The sequence below is a fragment of the Antechinus flavipes genome, chromosome 3 (assembly GCF_016432865.1).
Source record: "Antechinus flavipes isolate AdamAnt ecotype Samford, QLD, Australia chromosome 3, AdamAnt_v2, whole genome shotgun sequence".
NCBI classification, from domain to species: Eukaryota; Metazoa; Chordata; class Mammalia; order Dasyuromorphia; family Dasyuridae; genus Antechinus; species Antechinus flavipes.
Genome location: NC_067400.1, coordinates 616,418,944 through 616,435,964, shown reverse-complemented (window position 1 = coordinate 616,435,964; position 17,021 = coordinate 616,418,944). Strand labels below are relative to the sequence as shown.

The 17,021-nt window shown below is 52.6% G+C and overlaps 2 protein-coding genes across 3 annotated transcripts; one reads left to right on the top strand and one right to left on the bottom strand.

The window, feature by feature from the left end:
- The first annotated feature begins 1,098 nt into the window (after positions 1-1,098).
- On the top strand, positions 1,099-5,990 carry CCDC61 (coiled-coil domain containing 61). Of its 2 annotated transcripts, XM_051989332.1 has the most exons (13): positions 1,099-1,687; positions 1,948-2,030; positions 2,222-2,379; positions 2,757-2,900; positions 3,030-3,240; positions 3,396-3,478; positions 3,563-3,720; positions 3,835-3,913; positions 4,583-4,707; positions 4,913-4,991; positions 5,109-5,172; positions 5,473-5,551; positions 5,702-5,990. In XM_051989332.1, the coding sequence occupies exons 1-13, from the start codon at positions 1,540-1,542 to the stop codon at positions 5,797-5,799; spliced, it is 1,509 nt and encodes a 502-aa protein (XP_051845292.1). In that variant the 5' UTR covers positions 1,099-1,539; the 3' UTR covers positions 5,800-5,990. The 2 variants fall into 2 exon arrangements, with proteins under 2 accessions (XP_051845292.1, XP_051845293.1); XM_051989333.1 differs by lacking the exon at positions 1,099-1,687 and having other exon boundaries at positions 2,227-2,379.
- A 290-nt stretch (positions 5,991-6,280) lies between these two features.
- Positions 6,281-7,539, bottom strand: PGLYRP1 (peptidoglycan recognition protein 1). Its single transcript, XM_051989340.1, has 3 exons — positions 7,087-7,539; positions 6,675-6,796; positions 6,281-6,516 (listed from the first exon to the last, which is right to left on the bottom strand). Exons 1-3 carry the CDS (start codon positions 7,377-7,379, stop codon positions 6,338-6,340), a joined length of 594 nt encoding a protein of 197 aa, XP_051845300.1. The 5' UTR covers positions 7,380-7,539; the 3' UTR covers positions 6,281-6,337.
- Between the last annotated feature and the right edge of the window lie 9,482 nt (positions 7,540-17,021).

The window sequence follows — 17,021 nt, the reverse complement described above, 5'->3', positions numbered from 1 at the left end:
TTAGAGAATAGATCCCGACTTCCTTGTAGTGGATTCTTGCTCACATTTATCATATCCCTACTTTTAAGAAAGCTTCTTCTATACTTCTATAGAGTAGATTACAACTGGCAGTAAGAACCTGCCTATGTATGCAGTAGGTCCCTGCTTATGTATATCAGGTCTGTTTTTAAGTAGTAGGTCCTCATTTCTATAGAGTAGATTACAACTTACAGTAAAGTGTCTGTTTATGTATATCACATTTCTGCTTCTAAATCGTAATCCTCCCTGATAGGTCCCGACTTCTAATAGGTTCTTGCTTATTTCATAGCCTGTTTTTAAGTTGTGGGTCCTGCTATATAATGGATACCAACTTGTAGTAGGTCCCTGCTTATGTACAGCATATCCCTGTTTTTATCCCTCTCTTCTACATAGTAGGTCCCAACTTTGTAGTAGGCCCTTGCTTCCGTGGAGCGCATGTCCTCTGCCAGAAAGAGTGTCTCCACTCGGCTTCCATAGAGCAGATTGTAGCCTCTGAGTGGAGGCAGGTAGGTCGTAGGGTAGAGAGCTGGGCTTGGAGTCAAGAAGATACGAATTCAGATTCACTTTCAGCAAGTCATGTCACTTCTGTCTGCCTCAGGATGGGTAATAGCCCCTGGTTCTTGTCAGGATAAGAGTTAGTGCTTTGCACCTCTTAGAGCTGTATGAGAGCTCATCGTCACTGTGGTACAGAGTTCTGGTAACAGGAGACAGTGGGAGGTCTCTCATGGCTCTGGCTTGCTTAGGTCTCTGTGTGTGTCTCTTGCTTTTGTGTGTGCTCCCTGTGTGGCTCAGGCTATGACTTGGGTTAGATGGCCCAGAACGCCTCTGAAATCAGTTGGAACACGGGAGAAAGGGTATAGGATAGAAAAGGGGAGGGGGAGAGCGCGAAGGGTGCCTTAGGAAGATGTGGGGAGCTACGTGTGGACAGGCAGAAAGCTACGGGGCCAGAATATAGGGAGGTACCAAGAGGGGAGGAAAAAGCTGTGGGGGCCGGGGACGGGAGCAAAGGGCTGGGCAAACAGGCCCAGAGAGAACGTGCCAAGTGACGCTCTGCGGTCCAACTTTCTGTTCCATGTTCTAAGTGGGCCGTTAGTCGTGACATCCGATGGTCTCACTCTCCTTCCTGCTTTGGGCAGGAATGAGGCATTGAATAATCATGAGAGCTGGCAGCGCCCTCGAAACTCTGCAAAGGGCTTTACACATTTTATCTCATTGTCCCCATCTTACAGATGGGGAAAGAGAGGCAGACGGGCTCAGTGGCCCAGCTTACACAGCCAGGAAGTGTCTGAGGCTTGATTTGGACGCGGGTCTGACTTTAGGCCCGATGCTCTGGGTACTCCGGTGCTTCCTGCCTGCCGCTTTTAGCGCTTAGATCCTAGTCCTTTTCAGCTTCTACCTGTTCTGTTGTAAGCCCCCTCCCAGCCCTGACGCCCCCTTCTAGGGCCATTAGCCCACGGCCCCCTCTTGGCCCTCCCCTGGCACCCAGCCTGCTCTTTTGCTCCCTTGCCAGGCAGGTGGAACATGGCCCAGCCGGTGGGGCTGCAGGCGGACTACACCTTCCGGGGCGTGGAGCACGTGGTGCGCTTAGCTGTCAATGGGCAGGTTCTGGAGCTGGAGGTGGAGGACAGAATGACCACTGACCAGTGGCGGGGCGAGTTCGATGCGGCCTGTGAGTGTCTGGGCACAGGGGGTGGGGGCTTTCCGAGGGAGCCTCTTCCTCTTCCCCTTATTTGACCCCAGGGCAGAACGAGAGGGAAATGAAAAGGCCTTTGATTGAATTCTGGGAGCCTGGGCCCGCATCCCTTTGTGAGGTCCAAGATGCTCCCCGCGTTGGAGACGTTCTCCCAGGCCCTCGCAGCTCCGATGTTCTGGGACTCCCCGGCTCTCCCCGCTAGGGCACAGGCCAGAGACCTTCCCTCTCCCTTGTAGTCATCGAAGATCTGACCCACAAGACTGGGAACTTCAAGCAGTTCAGCATCTTCTGCAGCATGCTGGAGTCGGCCCTCACGCAGGTGAGGGGCAAGGCCTGGCCAGGCCCCAGAGAGCCGGCTCCTGCTCTGGGTGGGGGGGGGGGAGGGGAGGGGGAAGGGGGAAGGAGAGAGGGGAACAGAGGGGAGGGCCGCCATCCGGAGGTGTGTCACAGGGGGGCGTGGGGGCATCCAGTGTGTGGGACATGCCCAGTGGGCTCTCCCCTCCCTCGCAGAGCAGTGAGTCTGTCACCTTAGACCTGCTGACCTACATGGACCTGGAAACCCTTCGGAACCGCAAGGTGGGGCCGCGGCCCGGACCCCCGGGCCCCCGCTCGGCCCAGCTCAACTCCAAGCGTTACCTGATCTTGATCTACTCGGTGGAGTTTGACAGGTGCGGGCAGCCCCCCTCCCCGCGGGCCTCCATCCCCTCTCGGGAAGGGTCTTGGGGCTCCCTCGCTCTGGGTTTCAGGCCCCGAATGGACGAGAGGCCGGATGTGGGCCCTCAGTCACTGGCTGTGGGGTCGTCAGCACTTGGCTTTTCTCTGCCGTGGGGACGTTGGACGTGGAAGCCCCCAAGTCTTTCCCCCTCCAGTCTCTGACCCTGGGAACCTCTCTGAGCTCCACTCCCTCCTCTGGAAAAAGGCCTGATAAATAATAACAGCCCATCTCTGGGGTCCGCTGTAGCGAGGGCAGCTTTTGTCATTTCTGGGGGCCGGGCCTGGGTGCGGGGAGCCCCCAAATCTGAGGCAGGTCTCTGTCATCCCCCAGGATCCACTACCCGCTGCCCCTGCCCTACCAGGGCAAGCCTGACCCCGTGGTCCTTCAGGGCATCATTCGGTCCCTGAAGGAGGAGCTGGCAGAGCTCCGGTCCCGGGACGGGCGGGACGCCGAAATCCGCCACCTTCGGGAGCAGTGAGTGTCCTGAGGCCTGGGGGGAGGTCCTGGGGGGGGGCAGGAGCGCCCCAAGCTGTGCCATCTGTCGGGGCCCCGAGACCTGGCCGGGCTGGGGGCGTCACCACGGAGTGGGCCTCCTCCTCTCAGGCTGTCGCGGGCGGTCACTGAGAAGAGGGAGCTGGAGGTGGCCCTGGACCGGGCCCGAGAAGAGGCCGGGAGCCGGGCCCCGACTCACCGGGAGGTGGCCGTGCTCAAGGCCATGGTGGCCAACCTGGAGGAAGAACTGAGGCGGGAGCGGGGCCAGCACCACCGGACCGCCGGACGTCGGGGCCAGGAGTGCCGGCGACTGACCCAGGAGGTGGGGGGCCCCCGAGGGGCTTGGGGGGCGGGGATGGAGAGGGAGGGGGGAGCGCATGGGATGGGAGAGGGTGGGGTTGAAGGCGGTCCAGGAGCGGGGCTTGCCTGACCTTCAGGGCCTGTGTTCCCCCCTACCCCGGTGCCGTCCCCCCCAAGCTGGAGGAGGTGAAGTCGTCGGAGCGGAGCCTGCGGGCCCGGCTGAAGTACCTGTCCAGCGAGCTGGCCCAGTACAAGCAGGGGTGAGCGGCTCTGCCGGGGAGGCGGGGAGGGCTCCGGGGGGCAGAGGCGGCCAGACTCAGCCGGGCCGCGGCCTGTCTCCCCAGGAGGCGCACCCCGTCCTCCCGACTGTCTCCCCAGCCCCGGAAGGAGCAGCGGCGAGCGGCGTCTCAGGAGAGGGCGGCGTCCTGGGGCCGGGGCCGCCCCCGATCCTCGTCCCAGGAGAGCGGCCGGGGCCTGACCCGCCGCTCGCCCTCCCCCCCAGGTGTGTGGCCCTGTCCCCCCGCTGCCCACCCCACTGTGGATCTCTGCCGGACCCGGGAGGGGGGAGGGATGGTCGGGGGCCAGTCAGCGAGCCTCCTCTGCCCTTGGTCCCCAGGCATCCGGGCGCCCCGCTTCGACCCCACTGCCTTTGTGAAGGCCAAAGAGCGGAAGCAGAAGGAGCTCAAGTTGAAGAAGTGAGTGGCCCTGTCTCCCTCCCTGACGGACCCGGCGGGGGGTCTTCGGAGGGTGTCGGCCCCCGCTCAGCCTGGCTCTGGTTCTGGGGGGCCCTTCCTACTCCGGGGCTTGGGTGGGGGCCGGCGTTTGCGGCTCGTGCCCCATCCCCCCCCCCCGGGCCCCGCGAGAGAGACGGGGCCTCGGCCGGTGTCACTGCCCCGGGGCCTCCAGAGCCCCCACGGCCCCGGGCCCCGCTCCCAGGGACCCTGCCTGGCGCTGGAGGCGTCTCCGCTCGAGCTGCGGTCTCTTCTCAGCCTGAGCCATGAGACAGACAAGTCCGTTTGGGAAGCGGCCAGGGGGTGCCGTGGCCGGAGCCCGTTCCCTGCCTGCCTCAGTGTTCTCATCTGTACAGTGGGGATAAGAGCAGCCCCTCCTCCCGGGGGCCTTGGGAGGAGCAAAGGAGACGGCGCCTGCCGGGGGAGACCAGCCTTCCTCCCGCCTTGCAGGGGTGCGCTCCTTGGGTGGGCTGGCCCTCGGTGGCCCCTGAGCCGGCTTTTATTCCTGTTTCCTCGTTGTGTCCCCCGTGTGGTGGGGCCGCCTCCACTTTTGTGTTGGGGTCTCCAGTGCCGTGCATTCGGTGGGCCCTCGGTCCACGCTGACTAAGGCGAGATTTCCTCCCTTTCCCTCAGCCAACAGAGGAACCGGAGGGGCCCCGGGGAAGGCTCGGGGAGCTGGGGTCGACCCCGGGTTCGTAGCGCATGCCCAGTGTCGAGAGAGGAAGGGGCCCTCAGGGGCCGCACACGGAGCTCCTCTGGTAAGGGAGGGGGAGGGGGCGCGGGGAAAAGGGGGGCGGGAGCCCCTGCTGGGCGGGAGGGGGAGGGGGCTGAGGGGGGCGGGAGGTCGGGACATCAGGGACCTGGCTCGGGGGCTTCCTGGGAAGGTTGGCGGCTGAGGCCTGGAGAGGCCGGCCCCCTGAGCCCCCCACCGGGCCGGCCCGGCCGTCTCCTTCCCTGCCCCAGTGGAGAGCTTCCGGAGCCGTCACTCATCACTGAGCTCCGCCAGCGAGTTTGAGGATTTCGGCAATCCAACTTCTCGAGGGTAAGGTGGGGGAGGGGGGTCTGCGTGGGGCATCCTACCCGGGAGCCTCAGAAACCCCTGAGACGAGGCCTGGGAGAGCCCCGGGCCACCCCCAGCTGCTCCGCTTGCTTCTCTCAGGCTTCGGAGGCAGCCCAGGCTCCGGAAGCCCCTGAGTCCCTCCTCCTGGAACGGCTCTGGGGAGGTGAGTGGGGGGCTCGGGAAGTTTGGGAGCCCCCGCCCCCCCAGGTCCTGCTGAGCTCTCCCTGCTGCCCCCGTGGCCCTGGGACCTGCCGGACGTGGGGCGGTGGGGAGCGGGTCTGGCTCCTCAGGGAACCTGCGAGGGCATCGGGCTTGGAGGCCTGGGGGGGTTGGGTTGTGGGTGACGGGCGGGACTGGGGCCTCTTGGCTGGTCTGACACCAGGTGTGGAAGCTGGGGGGTCTCGGAGGGTTTGGGAGCAGTCGGGGGTGGCGGGTGCTGGGAGATCCTGCCCTGCCCCCGCAGATACCCCTGCTGGACGGCGGCCACAGAAGACGCCAGACTAGCAGCACCCCGACCCCAAGGGGCCAGACCTTTGGCAAAGGTGAACTCCGGGCCCCCTCCCCTTTCCTCCCCGAGAGCCAGCCGCGCTTCCCGGGTGGGGGAGGGTATCCCCCCAGACTCAGGCCTAAAACCCTCCCAGAAACCCCGGGGGGGACTGCCCAGAGCCAGCCCTCCCTCCCCCTCCCTGCAGAAAACACGTTTGAGGAGCCGTCGGCCGACCTGTCCGAGATCGATGCCCGCCTGCAGGCCCTGCAGGAGTACATGAACAGGCTGGATACGAGGACGTGACCCCCCGGGAGGCCTGGGCCCCTTCTTCTCCGGAGCCCCCAGCGGCAGACCAGAACTTGGGGGGCTCAGCCCTAGTGCCAGGGAGTGAGGTCCGGGAGGCGTCCGTGTGTCTGTCTGTGTGTGTGTGTCTGGGGGGTGCAGGGACTGGGGGGACAGATCATGTAAATAAAGGGGTTGCTCAGTTTCCCCTGCCTCGGTCTCCCCCTCTTCTGAGCTTCTGTGCTCTGAAGTCCCGGGCTTTGGGTGGGGGGGACAGCAGGGCCCAAGGCGTAGATCCTGGTTGCCTCTGTGACCGGGGCCGGGCCCCCCAGGTCAACAAGCTCAGTAAAATGGGGCGGCTGATCCCTGGGGACCCTCCCTCACGCAGTGACCATTGGGGAGAACATTCAAGAGACCCTTCCCACCAGGTTGGGGAAATGAGGCTCCCCAAGGGCCCCCCAACACCCCCGGCATCAGTGCCCGAGTCACAGAGCCCCCAAGCTGCCAGAGCCTCAGTAGCTTTATTCTGGGGTGTGGGGGGCAGACGGGCCGTGGCCCCTCACTCTCGGTAATGGGGCCAGGTCTGCAGCTTGTTGTAGAGCATGTCCCCGGGGGAGGCCGTGCGCTGCACATCCCGGTGCCCTTTGATCATATACTGGGGCAGGAAGACGCTGTGCATCTGGCCGCAGCGGAGGAGGTTCTGAGCGGCCCGCAGGGCGCGGGGGGAGGGTTCTCGATCTGGGGGGACAGATGGTCTGGCTCAGGACCCGGGCTGCTGATCCCCGGGGTCAAATACCTACCCCAACTCTCAGCCAGCAGGACCCCAGTGCCCTCGCCATCCCCGGCCCATCCCTTCCCGGGGACCCAGGGGTCCGGGCCTCCCCAGTGTCACTCACTCATGAAATTGCCCATGAAGCTGATTCCTAGAGAGATGGGGTTCCAGGTGGGGCCCGAGTGGTCTCCCTTGATGGACCACCCTCGGCCCTCATAGATGAGCCCGTCTTCCCCAATCAGGAAGCTGGAGCCAGAGAGGATTGATGTATCAGTAGGGCACCCAAACGGACCTCCCGAGAGCCACTGGAAACACCAGGCTGTGGGCCCCCGCCCGTGGCTTCTCCCCTCAGCTCCTACATCAGGGCGCCTGCTGTGGTGTCTCCCCTCAGCTCCCAGATCTGCCCCTGCCCGTGGTGTCTCCCCTCAGCTCCCAGATCAGAGCCCCCCTACTCCCGGGACAGGTTCCCAGATGCAGAAGCACCCCCCCCCCCAGCTGCACTGCAGTCAGGGTCTCGGGCTGGCCCAGGGGCTCACTTGTAGGCGATGTCACACCAGCCCAGGGTCTGCATGTGGTAGTTCTGGATGTTCCTCATCTGCTGCTCGCACTCCTGGGGGGAGAAGCAGGGCTGGCCCGCCGTGTGGGAGATCACCACGTACTCCACGGGCAGGTTCAGGGGCCGCAGGCACCGCGAGGGCAGGCCCCTCCACTCGGATCTGAGCACGATGTCCGGGCAGCCAGGCAGCATGTTCTCTGGTTCTGGGACCCCCTCCCCCAAGGCGAGGAGGGCGGCCAGGAGCAGGACGGGCCGGAGAGCCAGCGGGGCCATCGGGCCTGGGGACCAGGGGATCAGAGAGCCGAAGACGCTGGGGCGTGAGGGGAGCTCTCCCGGGCCTGGGGGCCCGCGCTTTATCACCTGCTCTTGAGGGGAGGGGCAGAAACAGGATCTTGGAGCGAGCCTGCCCTTTCCTCAGCCACAGGGGGCCTTGCATCAAACTTGGGGCCTTGCATCAAACTCTGGGCCTTGCCCCACATGTGCTGGGAACTTAAGCCACAAGTTCCTGTTTTAGGCCGGGGGCGGTCTTGGTGGTGGCGGCTGAGAAGGGGGGCAGCTTTTCTGGGGCTGGGGGGGGTCCAACCCCTCCCCCTCCCTTCTCGCTGGTGCTGTCGGGAGCCTGGCCCGGGCCATCCCACCACCTTCCTCCCTCCACCATCGGTAGCTGTGATCCCCACGGCGCAGTCCGTGCAGTGCTGCTCCTCCAGAAGGCCTGCGGTTCCCTGTATTAAAGCAAACATTTTCAGGGAGCACCCACAATGGGCCGGGATGACAGCCCAAAGCTGACCAGGGCTCAGGAAGGCCGCGCTCTGCTGAGGGGTGGGGGCCCTAAGGTCAGAGGAGCACAAGATCATGTGGACAGTGAAAGGCGCTCCGCAGGAGATGTGCTTAAAAAATTAAAAAATGAAAAACAAAAGGAAAACAAAATGAGGCAGGGAGGCTTAAACCTTGTGACAATGGCTATATTTTACTAGATGTGATTTGAAGGAGGTTCCAGGAGCATGCATTATGCTCCTACTGTGTGCCAAGCAGAAACATAGGTGAAACAGGCCCTGACCCTAGCGAGCTCATCTTTTATATAGAAAAATCAGTCTCAAACGTCCAAGTGGTTTTTAGGGGGCTCTGGGCTCTGCGAGGGAGGAGAGATTGCACTTTAGAGATTGCCTGGTCAAAGGTCCAGAGGTGGGGATGGGGATGTCCCTCACAGGGATACAGGAGCAAGCCGGGAAATTGAACTGCTTGGGAATCCTCCGAGCCAGGCGGACAGCCTGGGGTCTCCTAAGGCAGGGCCGCCGTGGAGCAGGCTCTCAAAAGTTCTACGGGGATAGGGAACGGCAGGGTCTCATCAGAGTTCAAGTTCTGGGAGCTTCACATAATGTTTGGCCACAGGGCGATGGGATTTTTTTTTTAAGCTTTTTTTTTTCCCCAAAACATTAGTCCTGGCAAAACCTTTTTGTCCAATCCCTCCCCTTCCCTCTACTCCCTCCCCTAAATGGCACATAATCCAGCATATGTTAAACATAGTAAAAACATATGTTAAATCCAATCTATGCAGACAGATGTATACAATTCTCTTCCTGCACAAGAAAAATCAGATCAAAAAGGAAAAAATGAGAAAACAAAATGCAAGTGAACAAAAAGAATGAAACTCCTATGTTGTGATCCACCCTCAGTTCCCACCGTCCTCTAGTTGTAGATGGTTCTCTTCATCACAGAACATTGGAACTGGCCTGGATCATCTCTTTGTTGAAGAGGGCCACGTCCATCAGGATTGATCATATAATCTTGTTGCCGTGTACAATGATCTCCTGGTTCTGCCCATTTCCCTCAGTATCAGTTCATGTCTGTCTCTCCAGACCTCTCTGAAACCATCCTGCTGGTCGTTTCTTATAGAACAATAATGCCCCATGACATCCATGTCCCAGGAAGTGGGTGAATCAAGGCTCCGGTCACCTGGTGGGTGTGAGGGGCAGGATTTGTGCTTGGATTTCTCCTAGTTCCAGATGTAGCCATCAGTGCACATGGCGTCTCTGCCGCAGTGTATCATCTTGGGGGGGAACTTCCTTCTGTTTCATCATGGGTTCCATCTGAGGGAGAGAAGTGGATGGATCGGCTCTATGGATTGTCCAGCTCCTGGGGTACGTGTGTGTGTGGGGAGAGGAGTGGAATTACTAGAGTGGAGCCAGAGAACCCTAAATTCTGGATCTGCCGTCCCCTGACTGTGACTTTGGGTAAGTCACTTCTATTAATCTGTCTCAGAATCCTCACCTATAAAGTGCAACTTGTACAAGAAGGGAGTTGGCAAAGGCCCTGCCGCTTGGCCCTCGTACATCAATGACAAAAAGATCCCGCAAACCAGCGTGTCCCAAAAATCTTGGTGCAAATCAATCTTTAATTTCCAATATACAAATACTACCAACATTTAAAAAAAACCAATCATCTGAAAGCTTAATTATATTCCTTTTTTACTGGGTTTTGTAAATTTGGGGTAACAAGATTATTTTAATTTTTTCACTTAAAAAGTTCAACGTCCTCACATGTTGCTTGTGCAAGAATTCCAGATGACGTGTTCTCAGACCTTTGGCTCAGCAGAGCAGGTCGTCTCGACCGTCCCCCTCAGTCACCCGTTCTGTGTCCGTTCGACTTTTTCCTAGCCGCTGCCTGAAAAATCTCATCCAAGTGGAGCAGACCCAGCAGATATCGGGGATGAGGTCACCGTGACTGTTCCTCAGTTGACCTTAATGCCGTCCTTTCAGTTACCAAATAAAACTGATGAAAGTTGGTTTTCACAAAAATCAAAACTCACCTCCAGAGATGGGCGGGACACTGGGCTGGTTGAATTGGCTCAGTTGCCCTGTCCCATGTATTTTGTGGCTTTGTAGCATTTACGTTGCCGGAATTTGTAAAGCTTACAAGGGCACTGAGACTTTTGGCCTGTCCTGCATTTTTGGTTCCAGCCTTTTTGTCGTGGCGAGAGCTGGAGACAAGGGAGGTGCCCTTCAATGGCGGAATGGCCAACCAGCTGAGGTCCATGAAGGCAAATTGAATAATACTGTGCTGTAAGAAACAGGGAAAGTGATGAAAATGAAGAATAATTAGCTAGTAATAACCCAGCACTTTGGGGTTTACAAAGCACTTTATGTATATGGTTTCGTCCTCACAACTACCCCAGGAGGGAGGTACAATCGTGATCCCCGATTTATAAGTGAAGAAACTGAGGCAGACAAGAGGTTGAATGATGTGTAAAGTCCCATGGCTAATAAATGTCTGATCCTGGGATTTGAACTCAGATTTTACTGACTGGATCTTGTTTGCCTCAGTTTCCTCATTTGTAAAATGACCTAGAGAAAGACATGGCAAACTACTCTGATATCTTTGCTAAGAAAGCCCCAAATGGGGTCACAGAGAGTCTGACATGACTAAAAAACAAGTGGGAGACAACTTCTGAGTTCAAGTCCAAGCCTCCTCGAAGCATTATGGTGCTTGTTCAGTTGTTTCCACCTCTTTGTGATCCCTTGGACCATGTTGTCCAGGGGGTTTTCTCGGCAAAGACCCTGAGTGGTTTGCCATTTCTTTCTCCAGTGGCTTAAGACAAATAGGGTTCGTTGACTTGTCCAGGGTCATATAACTAGTATTTGAACTCAGGCCTTCTTGATTCCGAGCCCAGAGCTCTATCCATTAAGCCATCCAGCTGCCTTTAAGCACAGAAAGGCTTAAATGAACAATCTCAAGAGTAAAGTGAGCTGAACTAGGGAAATAATATCTAGATATATCCACAACAATGTAAATGGAAAGAACAATAACATCAATAGCATCAACAATGACGTCACACAATAAATCGAATGCTTCCAAATTGGTGCCCAAGAAGAGCTATGAGAAGTCGCGCTCTTTCCCCGTTCTTTGATCACAAAAGGGTGGGGGACTGACGGGGTGGAATACTGTGCACAGTGTCAGAATTTTTCAATATATTGTTTACCTTTTTTTGTTGTTATTGTTGTTGTTGTTGTTCTTTATTATAAGGGATGACTTTGTGAGAGAATGAAGAGGAGATTAGGAATATTAACAAAGTAGCCCAAGCCCCAAATCCCATTGGTACGAACGGTATTGCCTCCTCATTCAATTTCTTCCGGCTTCCGGCTTGCTGTTTGCAGTAAAAGCCCAGAATGAGTTCCAATTACCAGTGTTGGAGAATCCGGATGGACCAGAAACAGAGTGTCCACCACCAATTTCCTTGGGATGCTTCAAGTTACCTTGGTGTAAATATCACTCCAGCTACCAAGTTTAAGCCCTGTCATAAACTTTAAAGGTCTTCTACCCAAATGCCTGTGATTAAAAGATTGGAACACGGTGATGTGGGATCTACTGTCTAGGAGTTGATTGTTTTCCCTTCAGTTTTTAATTTTTTTTCACTTTTTGTGTATCTTTACCATCAGACTTACATATTCCACAAGACAAAGCATTCAGTGACAAGATAGTTAATGTAAAACGACAACAATGGAAAGATGAAAGGGTACGTAGAGAAACTGAACTTCATCCAGATTTGCCTTTTTTGAATTTGTTTCTGAACCAAGGTACAAAATAATTACACGACTCTATATAAATGCTTTACATTGCTTAGTCATGACCCCGTGGACCATAACTTTTCTTTTTTTTTAAATTATTTTTAATACCCATTGCTTTCTGAATCATGTTGGAAGAGAACAAGCAGAACAAAAAGGGAATATCATGAGAGAGAAAAAAACAGACAAAATAATTGAACGTAGCATGTATTGATTTACATTCAGTCTCCACAGTTCTTTTTCTGGATGCAGATGGCATTTTCTATCCAAAGTCTATTGGGAGTGCCTTGTGTGCAGTCTTAATTTTTTCCATCACCTCTGCATGAGATTCTGTGAGTCCAGGTGAAGTCAAGTCCAAAAGATTGATGATGAGGTCCATGGGGTGGTTCTTGGGGCTCAGGATAATGGCTTTACTTGTCCCTGCTCTGGTTTCCTGAAGTTGAATCAGAATATTTTTTAGGAGTGTGTCCTGTGGAGCTCTCACGGAGGCCAGAATAGATACATCTCCAGCACTACCCCCCCACTCTTTTTCCAAGGGGAAGCAAAAGGTTGGGGCCAGAAGACAGGCGACTCTGCCGTCCTCAGGGAGGAGGGGATAGTAATCTAGACTGATGTCTATCTGCTCTCTTTGATATCACTAGCCTAGGAGATGTGATTTTCAGGTCCAAGCTAAGCTCCTCATCTCTCTTCATTAATGGGGAAAGCAGAGCTCCAAACTTGACAATCAAGTCTTGCGCCTCTTCCCACCAAATACTAGTTTCACAATGAATACACCGAACAAAAACACAGAGACTCATTTATCTAAATCAGAAGCAAAAGAGAAATCAAAGAAAGCATCCATGTGAGAAGATATCCAGAGTATATTAGTTCTCCCTCTGGGAGCAAGATAGCCCAGCTCCACTAAGCGTGACAGATCTTAGTCTCAAAGGAACATTCCCCCAAGCTTCTAGTGGGCAAGCTGGAAGTAGAGATCCAATCAAAATTCCACTAATCAACTTCTTTCTAGGGTCTTTTTCTCCCTTCGGTGACCTGAAGAGAGGTTTGCATTAATCATCTTCTCTCTCGATTGGAAGCCAGAAGATCCCAAGAGAGAGAAAAGACCAGATCTCTCTTTTGTCTCTCCCCAACTCTGCCCCGTCTGTCGTGGAGATCCCCAGAGAGGAAGGAGACCTGTCCCAATGGGCTTTGGGCTCAGATTAAAATAGTCACAATAGTTAGCATTTAAACAGTACTTTAAAGTTTGCACAGTTCTTGACAAAATTATATGAAGGAAATGGAGAAACAAAAGATAATTATTTATCAAGGTTTCTCTTAAGCAACATGGAGTGTGACTACAAGATCTCCAAGGTTCTAGTTTTGAATTCTGAAATCTTAAAACCATTAAGGAGGTGCATCTTTCTGGGAATCTCACCTAGGCCTAATGCGTGACTAGGAGAATGAGATCATGTTGGAGGAAGGCTTTAAGCCTTGGAGATTTACTCTATTTTGTGAGGAACGAAAAACAGCCCAGCATTCCGCTTAGGGAAGGGCAGCAACTCAGTAGGTCACACTGTCTTTTGGGCCTGATGGCAGCTGCTGTACTTCCAGTCTGGGAAAGAGAGGGAGATGTGGTTCAGTCATGCCAGATTCTTTGCAATTATTTGGAGTTTTTTTTGACAAAAACAAGAGAGTGGTTTGCCTTTTCCTGCTCCGGCTCATTTTACAGATGAGGAAACTGAGGCAAGCAGGGTGAAGAGACTTGCCTGGAGTCACCCAGCTGGTATCTGAGGCTGAATCTGCATCAGTTTTCCTGATTCCAGGCTAACACGATCCACTGTGGTACCTATCTGGACTTGGGTCTGTTTAGCTACAAAGATAATGAGTTCTATTTTGAAGACAATTGATTTTAAGATGCCTATTGGACATTAGTTTCAAAATATCCTATAAGGATATATATATATATATATATGTATATATGTAGGACACACACACACAGCCATATAGGATATACATGCATATATATAGGATATATGGGATAGCCTATATAGGCTATATATATATAGAATATATAGGATGTATATAAACTTATATAGGATATATAATATCCTATAAATAACCAATAAGCAGTTGGTGGGTTGCTCCTGGGCTTACAGATATATCCAACTGGGAACTGTTTCTCCAAAAATAATCATTGAACTCATGGGAGCTGAGGAGAGCCGAAAGTAAGAGAATGTGGGGGAAATGACCCGGGACTCAGTGTTGGGGGCACATACTGGGTTGGGCATGGCATCCATAAAGATATTGTAATTATGTTTTGTAAGAGAGTGGCTCAGCAATCATAGGCGTCCCTTCAATCACCTTCACCCAACACTAGGAGTCTCCGGGATATCTTAATTCCTCAGGATCTGTCTCTCAGATATTTTGAGAGCCTTTTCCTCCAGTGTCCCTAAAATAGGATGTTCTCCGGCACTAATTTCCTCTCTGTTGTGTTTCCCTTTTTTTGGGTCTCCTTCAGGGTCATTTCTCCTTCTTCATTTAGCACATGAGGGGATGCTGAGATGCTGGAGTGATTCCACCGTTACTGGTGAAGAAAACAGTATAATAGAGGAATGCTGACAGTTCTGTTCCATTTTTGTCTGGCGGATGTCCCTTTTCCTCTGGCCTGTTGTCCTTCTCCTGCAAAGATCTTTTTAATAAACTGATTTCACCCTGAAGGACAGTGATCGCTTGGACCGAGACTAACGTCACCATCTTGAATGTGCTTTTGAGAAGATAGAAAATGTGCTAAAGAAAGCAAAGGAGGGAAAAGGGCAAATGATGGGGGTGGGGCAGAGACACAGCTGTGATGGAATCATGGGATCAAGAAGCAACTACTGGAAAAAGAGGAAAAGAAAGTCCTGGGGAAAAAGTCTTGGATCTTATGAATATAAACCCAAGGAGATGACCTAGTGAACGATCAGGGGCTGCTGACTTCTCTGCTCCCTTTTTCACCTGTGGGCAATCTTTGTGACCCTGAGAACCCCAGCACACAAGGACTGTTCAGGGTGGCGTTTTCTTGGCAACGATGCTCCAGTGGTTTGCCAATTCCTCCTCCAGTGGGTTAAGGCAAACAGGGCTAAGTGTCTGATTTCAGATTTTAACTGCTCGCTGGGTGACAGAATGAATAGTTTGGAGCCTGGAGTCAGGAGGACCTGAGTCCAAAGTCAGCTCTGGATGCCTGGGTAAATTTCGTAACCTATTTTTTTCCCAGGAGGCATCTGGGGGCACCATAGTGCACAGGAAGGCTCATGGTCCTGAGTTTGAATCCACTCTCAGTCCCCTCCTAGCTGTGTGACCATGGGTAAGTCACTTTACCCAGTTTGCCTCAATTTCCTCAACTGTAAAATGAGCTAGAGAAAGAAATGGCTGGCTCTCTAGTGTCCTTGCCGAGAAAAACCCAAATGGGGTCACTGAGGGTCGACTCTAAAAATATCCTCAGCACTTAGCACAATACTTGGCACAAGGGTCTCATGGAGCAGCCTGAGTCTAACCTCCCCCTTCAGGAATCAGGTAGTCTCCTTTTTTACTGCACTTCTGGACTCATGGTCGGTCCCTTATCAGAGCCCTTAAGACTTGTTATCATAGTAAAAATAAATGGTTGTCCTGGTTCTGCTCACTTTAGGATATTATATTTGAAAAGATAGGCCTTTGTTTTCAGGGGAAGCCTGTGGTCCTTAAAAGAACTTTGCAATTTCCTGAAGCCAAAACAGCTTGGTCTCTTTTTCCTCTTCAATTCTGGAGCTTGTCTTTATGTCTAGTTGTACTTTTTGTCTCCAACATGCAGATTGATGGCTATGTGCTATATGTTCTAGGAAGGAAGGAAGGAAGGAAAGAAGGAAGAAAGAAAGAAAGAAAGAAAGAAAAAGAAACAGGGAAGGAGGGAGGAAGGAAAGAAGAGAAGGAAAAAAGAAAAAGGAAGGAAGGAAAAAAGAAAGTAAGAAAAAAAGGAACAAAAGTAAAAAGAAAGACAAGCAGACTATTGAATAATTCAGAAAACAATACATAGGAAAGAACACAAAGAAATCCAAAAAAGAATCACAGACAAGCCAGAAAACTCTGATACTTACTTATTAGTGGATCAAACATTGGACTTCCAAAGGAACCCAGATGACCCAAAGGATAGAGCCCTGTGTCTGGAGTCAGGAGGTCCTGAGTTCAAATCCTGACTCACATCTTTCTAGCTGTGTGACTTTGGACTAGTCAGTCAACTCTGTTTGCCTCAGTTTTCTCAATTGTAAAATAATAGTTACTTGACAGGGTTGTTAGGATCAAATGAGAAAACATTTATTAAGTACCTTATATGCACATACATACAAATATACATTATATATGTATATTTGACCTCTTCCCCCTTGCTCATAGAGGGAGGGATAGGATGTCACCCAGGATGAGTGGGCTTAGGTGGATTTAGGCAGGAACTCCCAAATTGATGAAACCATAACACCAATGGAATATTTTTAGTCTTTCACCTATAAATGCTCTCCAGATGACTTGTCTGTTACTTGGTTTCTGCTAAGTTTTGGCCAACCTCTCTCATTTCTTTCTCTACGCCTTCTCCTGTAACTGAGAACCTGTTCCTTAGAGCCTTAACTTACCGTTTTGGGACTGGAGCGAAAACCTCCCCTGGGGAAGCATGCTTAAATCTAATGATTTTAGGGAAGGCAGTGTGGTATAGTAGAAAAGATGATGGATTTAAAGCTGTGGGCCTGATTTCAGATCCTAGTCCTGCTTCAGTTGGCCGCCTTTTTTTCAGCTGAACTTCTGTAGAAAATGATGAAGATCCATGTTGTTGTCCTTTCCTTGTTCCATTTCCCATTTTCCAACATCAAGTTCTCATTTCAATAAGTCCCGTCAGACTTTTTTGCAGAGACATGCATTTTTGGCCTTAGCTATTAAATGGATCTGTTTTGTCTGATTGTTTCAAGGCTTTTTTCTCTCCCTTTTCTCTTGGTTAATTTGGTTAGGGGTTTTTTTTGGGGGGAGGAGGAGTTAACAGCAGAGTTGCCTTCCCCCCGAAAGAGGACTTTTGAAACATTAAAAAAAAAATGAACAAAAGATTTTTTTTTCTTTCTCGTGGTTTTTCCCTTTTGTTCTGATTCTTCTTTCACAACATGACTGATGTGAAACTATATTTACATAATTGCACATGTCTAACTTTTATCAGATCGCTTGCTGTCTTGGGCAGGGAGCAAGGGAGAAAGGGAAGGAAAAATATGGAACTCAAAATCTTAGAAAAGTAAATGTTAAAAACTATCTTTTAAATCGGAAAAAAATAAAATGCTCCTAAGTGGGAGGAAAATGAACAGGAAAGAGCAACAGGAAGTTTAGAAGGAAGAAC

Bases quoted from the DNA above. Each gene is read 5' to 3' on its own strand.
- CCDC61 (XM_051989332.1), top strand. From the start codon at position 1,540: ATGGCCCAGCCGGTGGGGCTGCAGGCGGACTACACCTTCCGGGGCGTG. The intron at 2,031-2,221 runs GTGAGGGGCAAG...CCTCCCTCGCAG, and splicing joins TGGAGTCGGCCCTCACGCAG to AGCAGTGAGTCTGTCACCTT. The intron at 5,173-5,472 runs GTGAGTGGGGGG...CTGCCCCCGCAG, and splicing joins CCTGGAACGGCTCTGGGGAG to ATACCCCTGCTGGACGGCGG.
- PGLYRP1 (XM_051989340.1), bottom strand. From the start codon at position 7,379: ATGGCCCCGCTGGCTCTCCGGCCCGTCCTGCTCCTGGCCGCCCTCCTC. The intron at 6,797-7,086 runs GTGAGCCCCTGG...CTCTGGCTCCAG, and splicing joins TGGTGTGACATCGCCTACAA to CTTCCTGATTGGGGAAGACG. The intron at 6,517-6,674 runs GTGAGTGACACT...CTGTCCCCCCAG, and splicing joins CTTCATGGGCAATTTCATGA to ATCGAGAACCCTCCCCCCGC.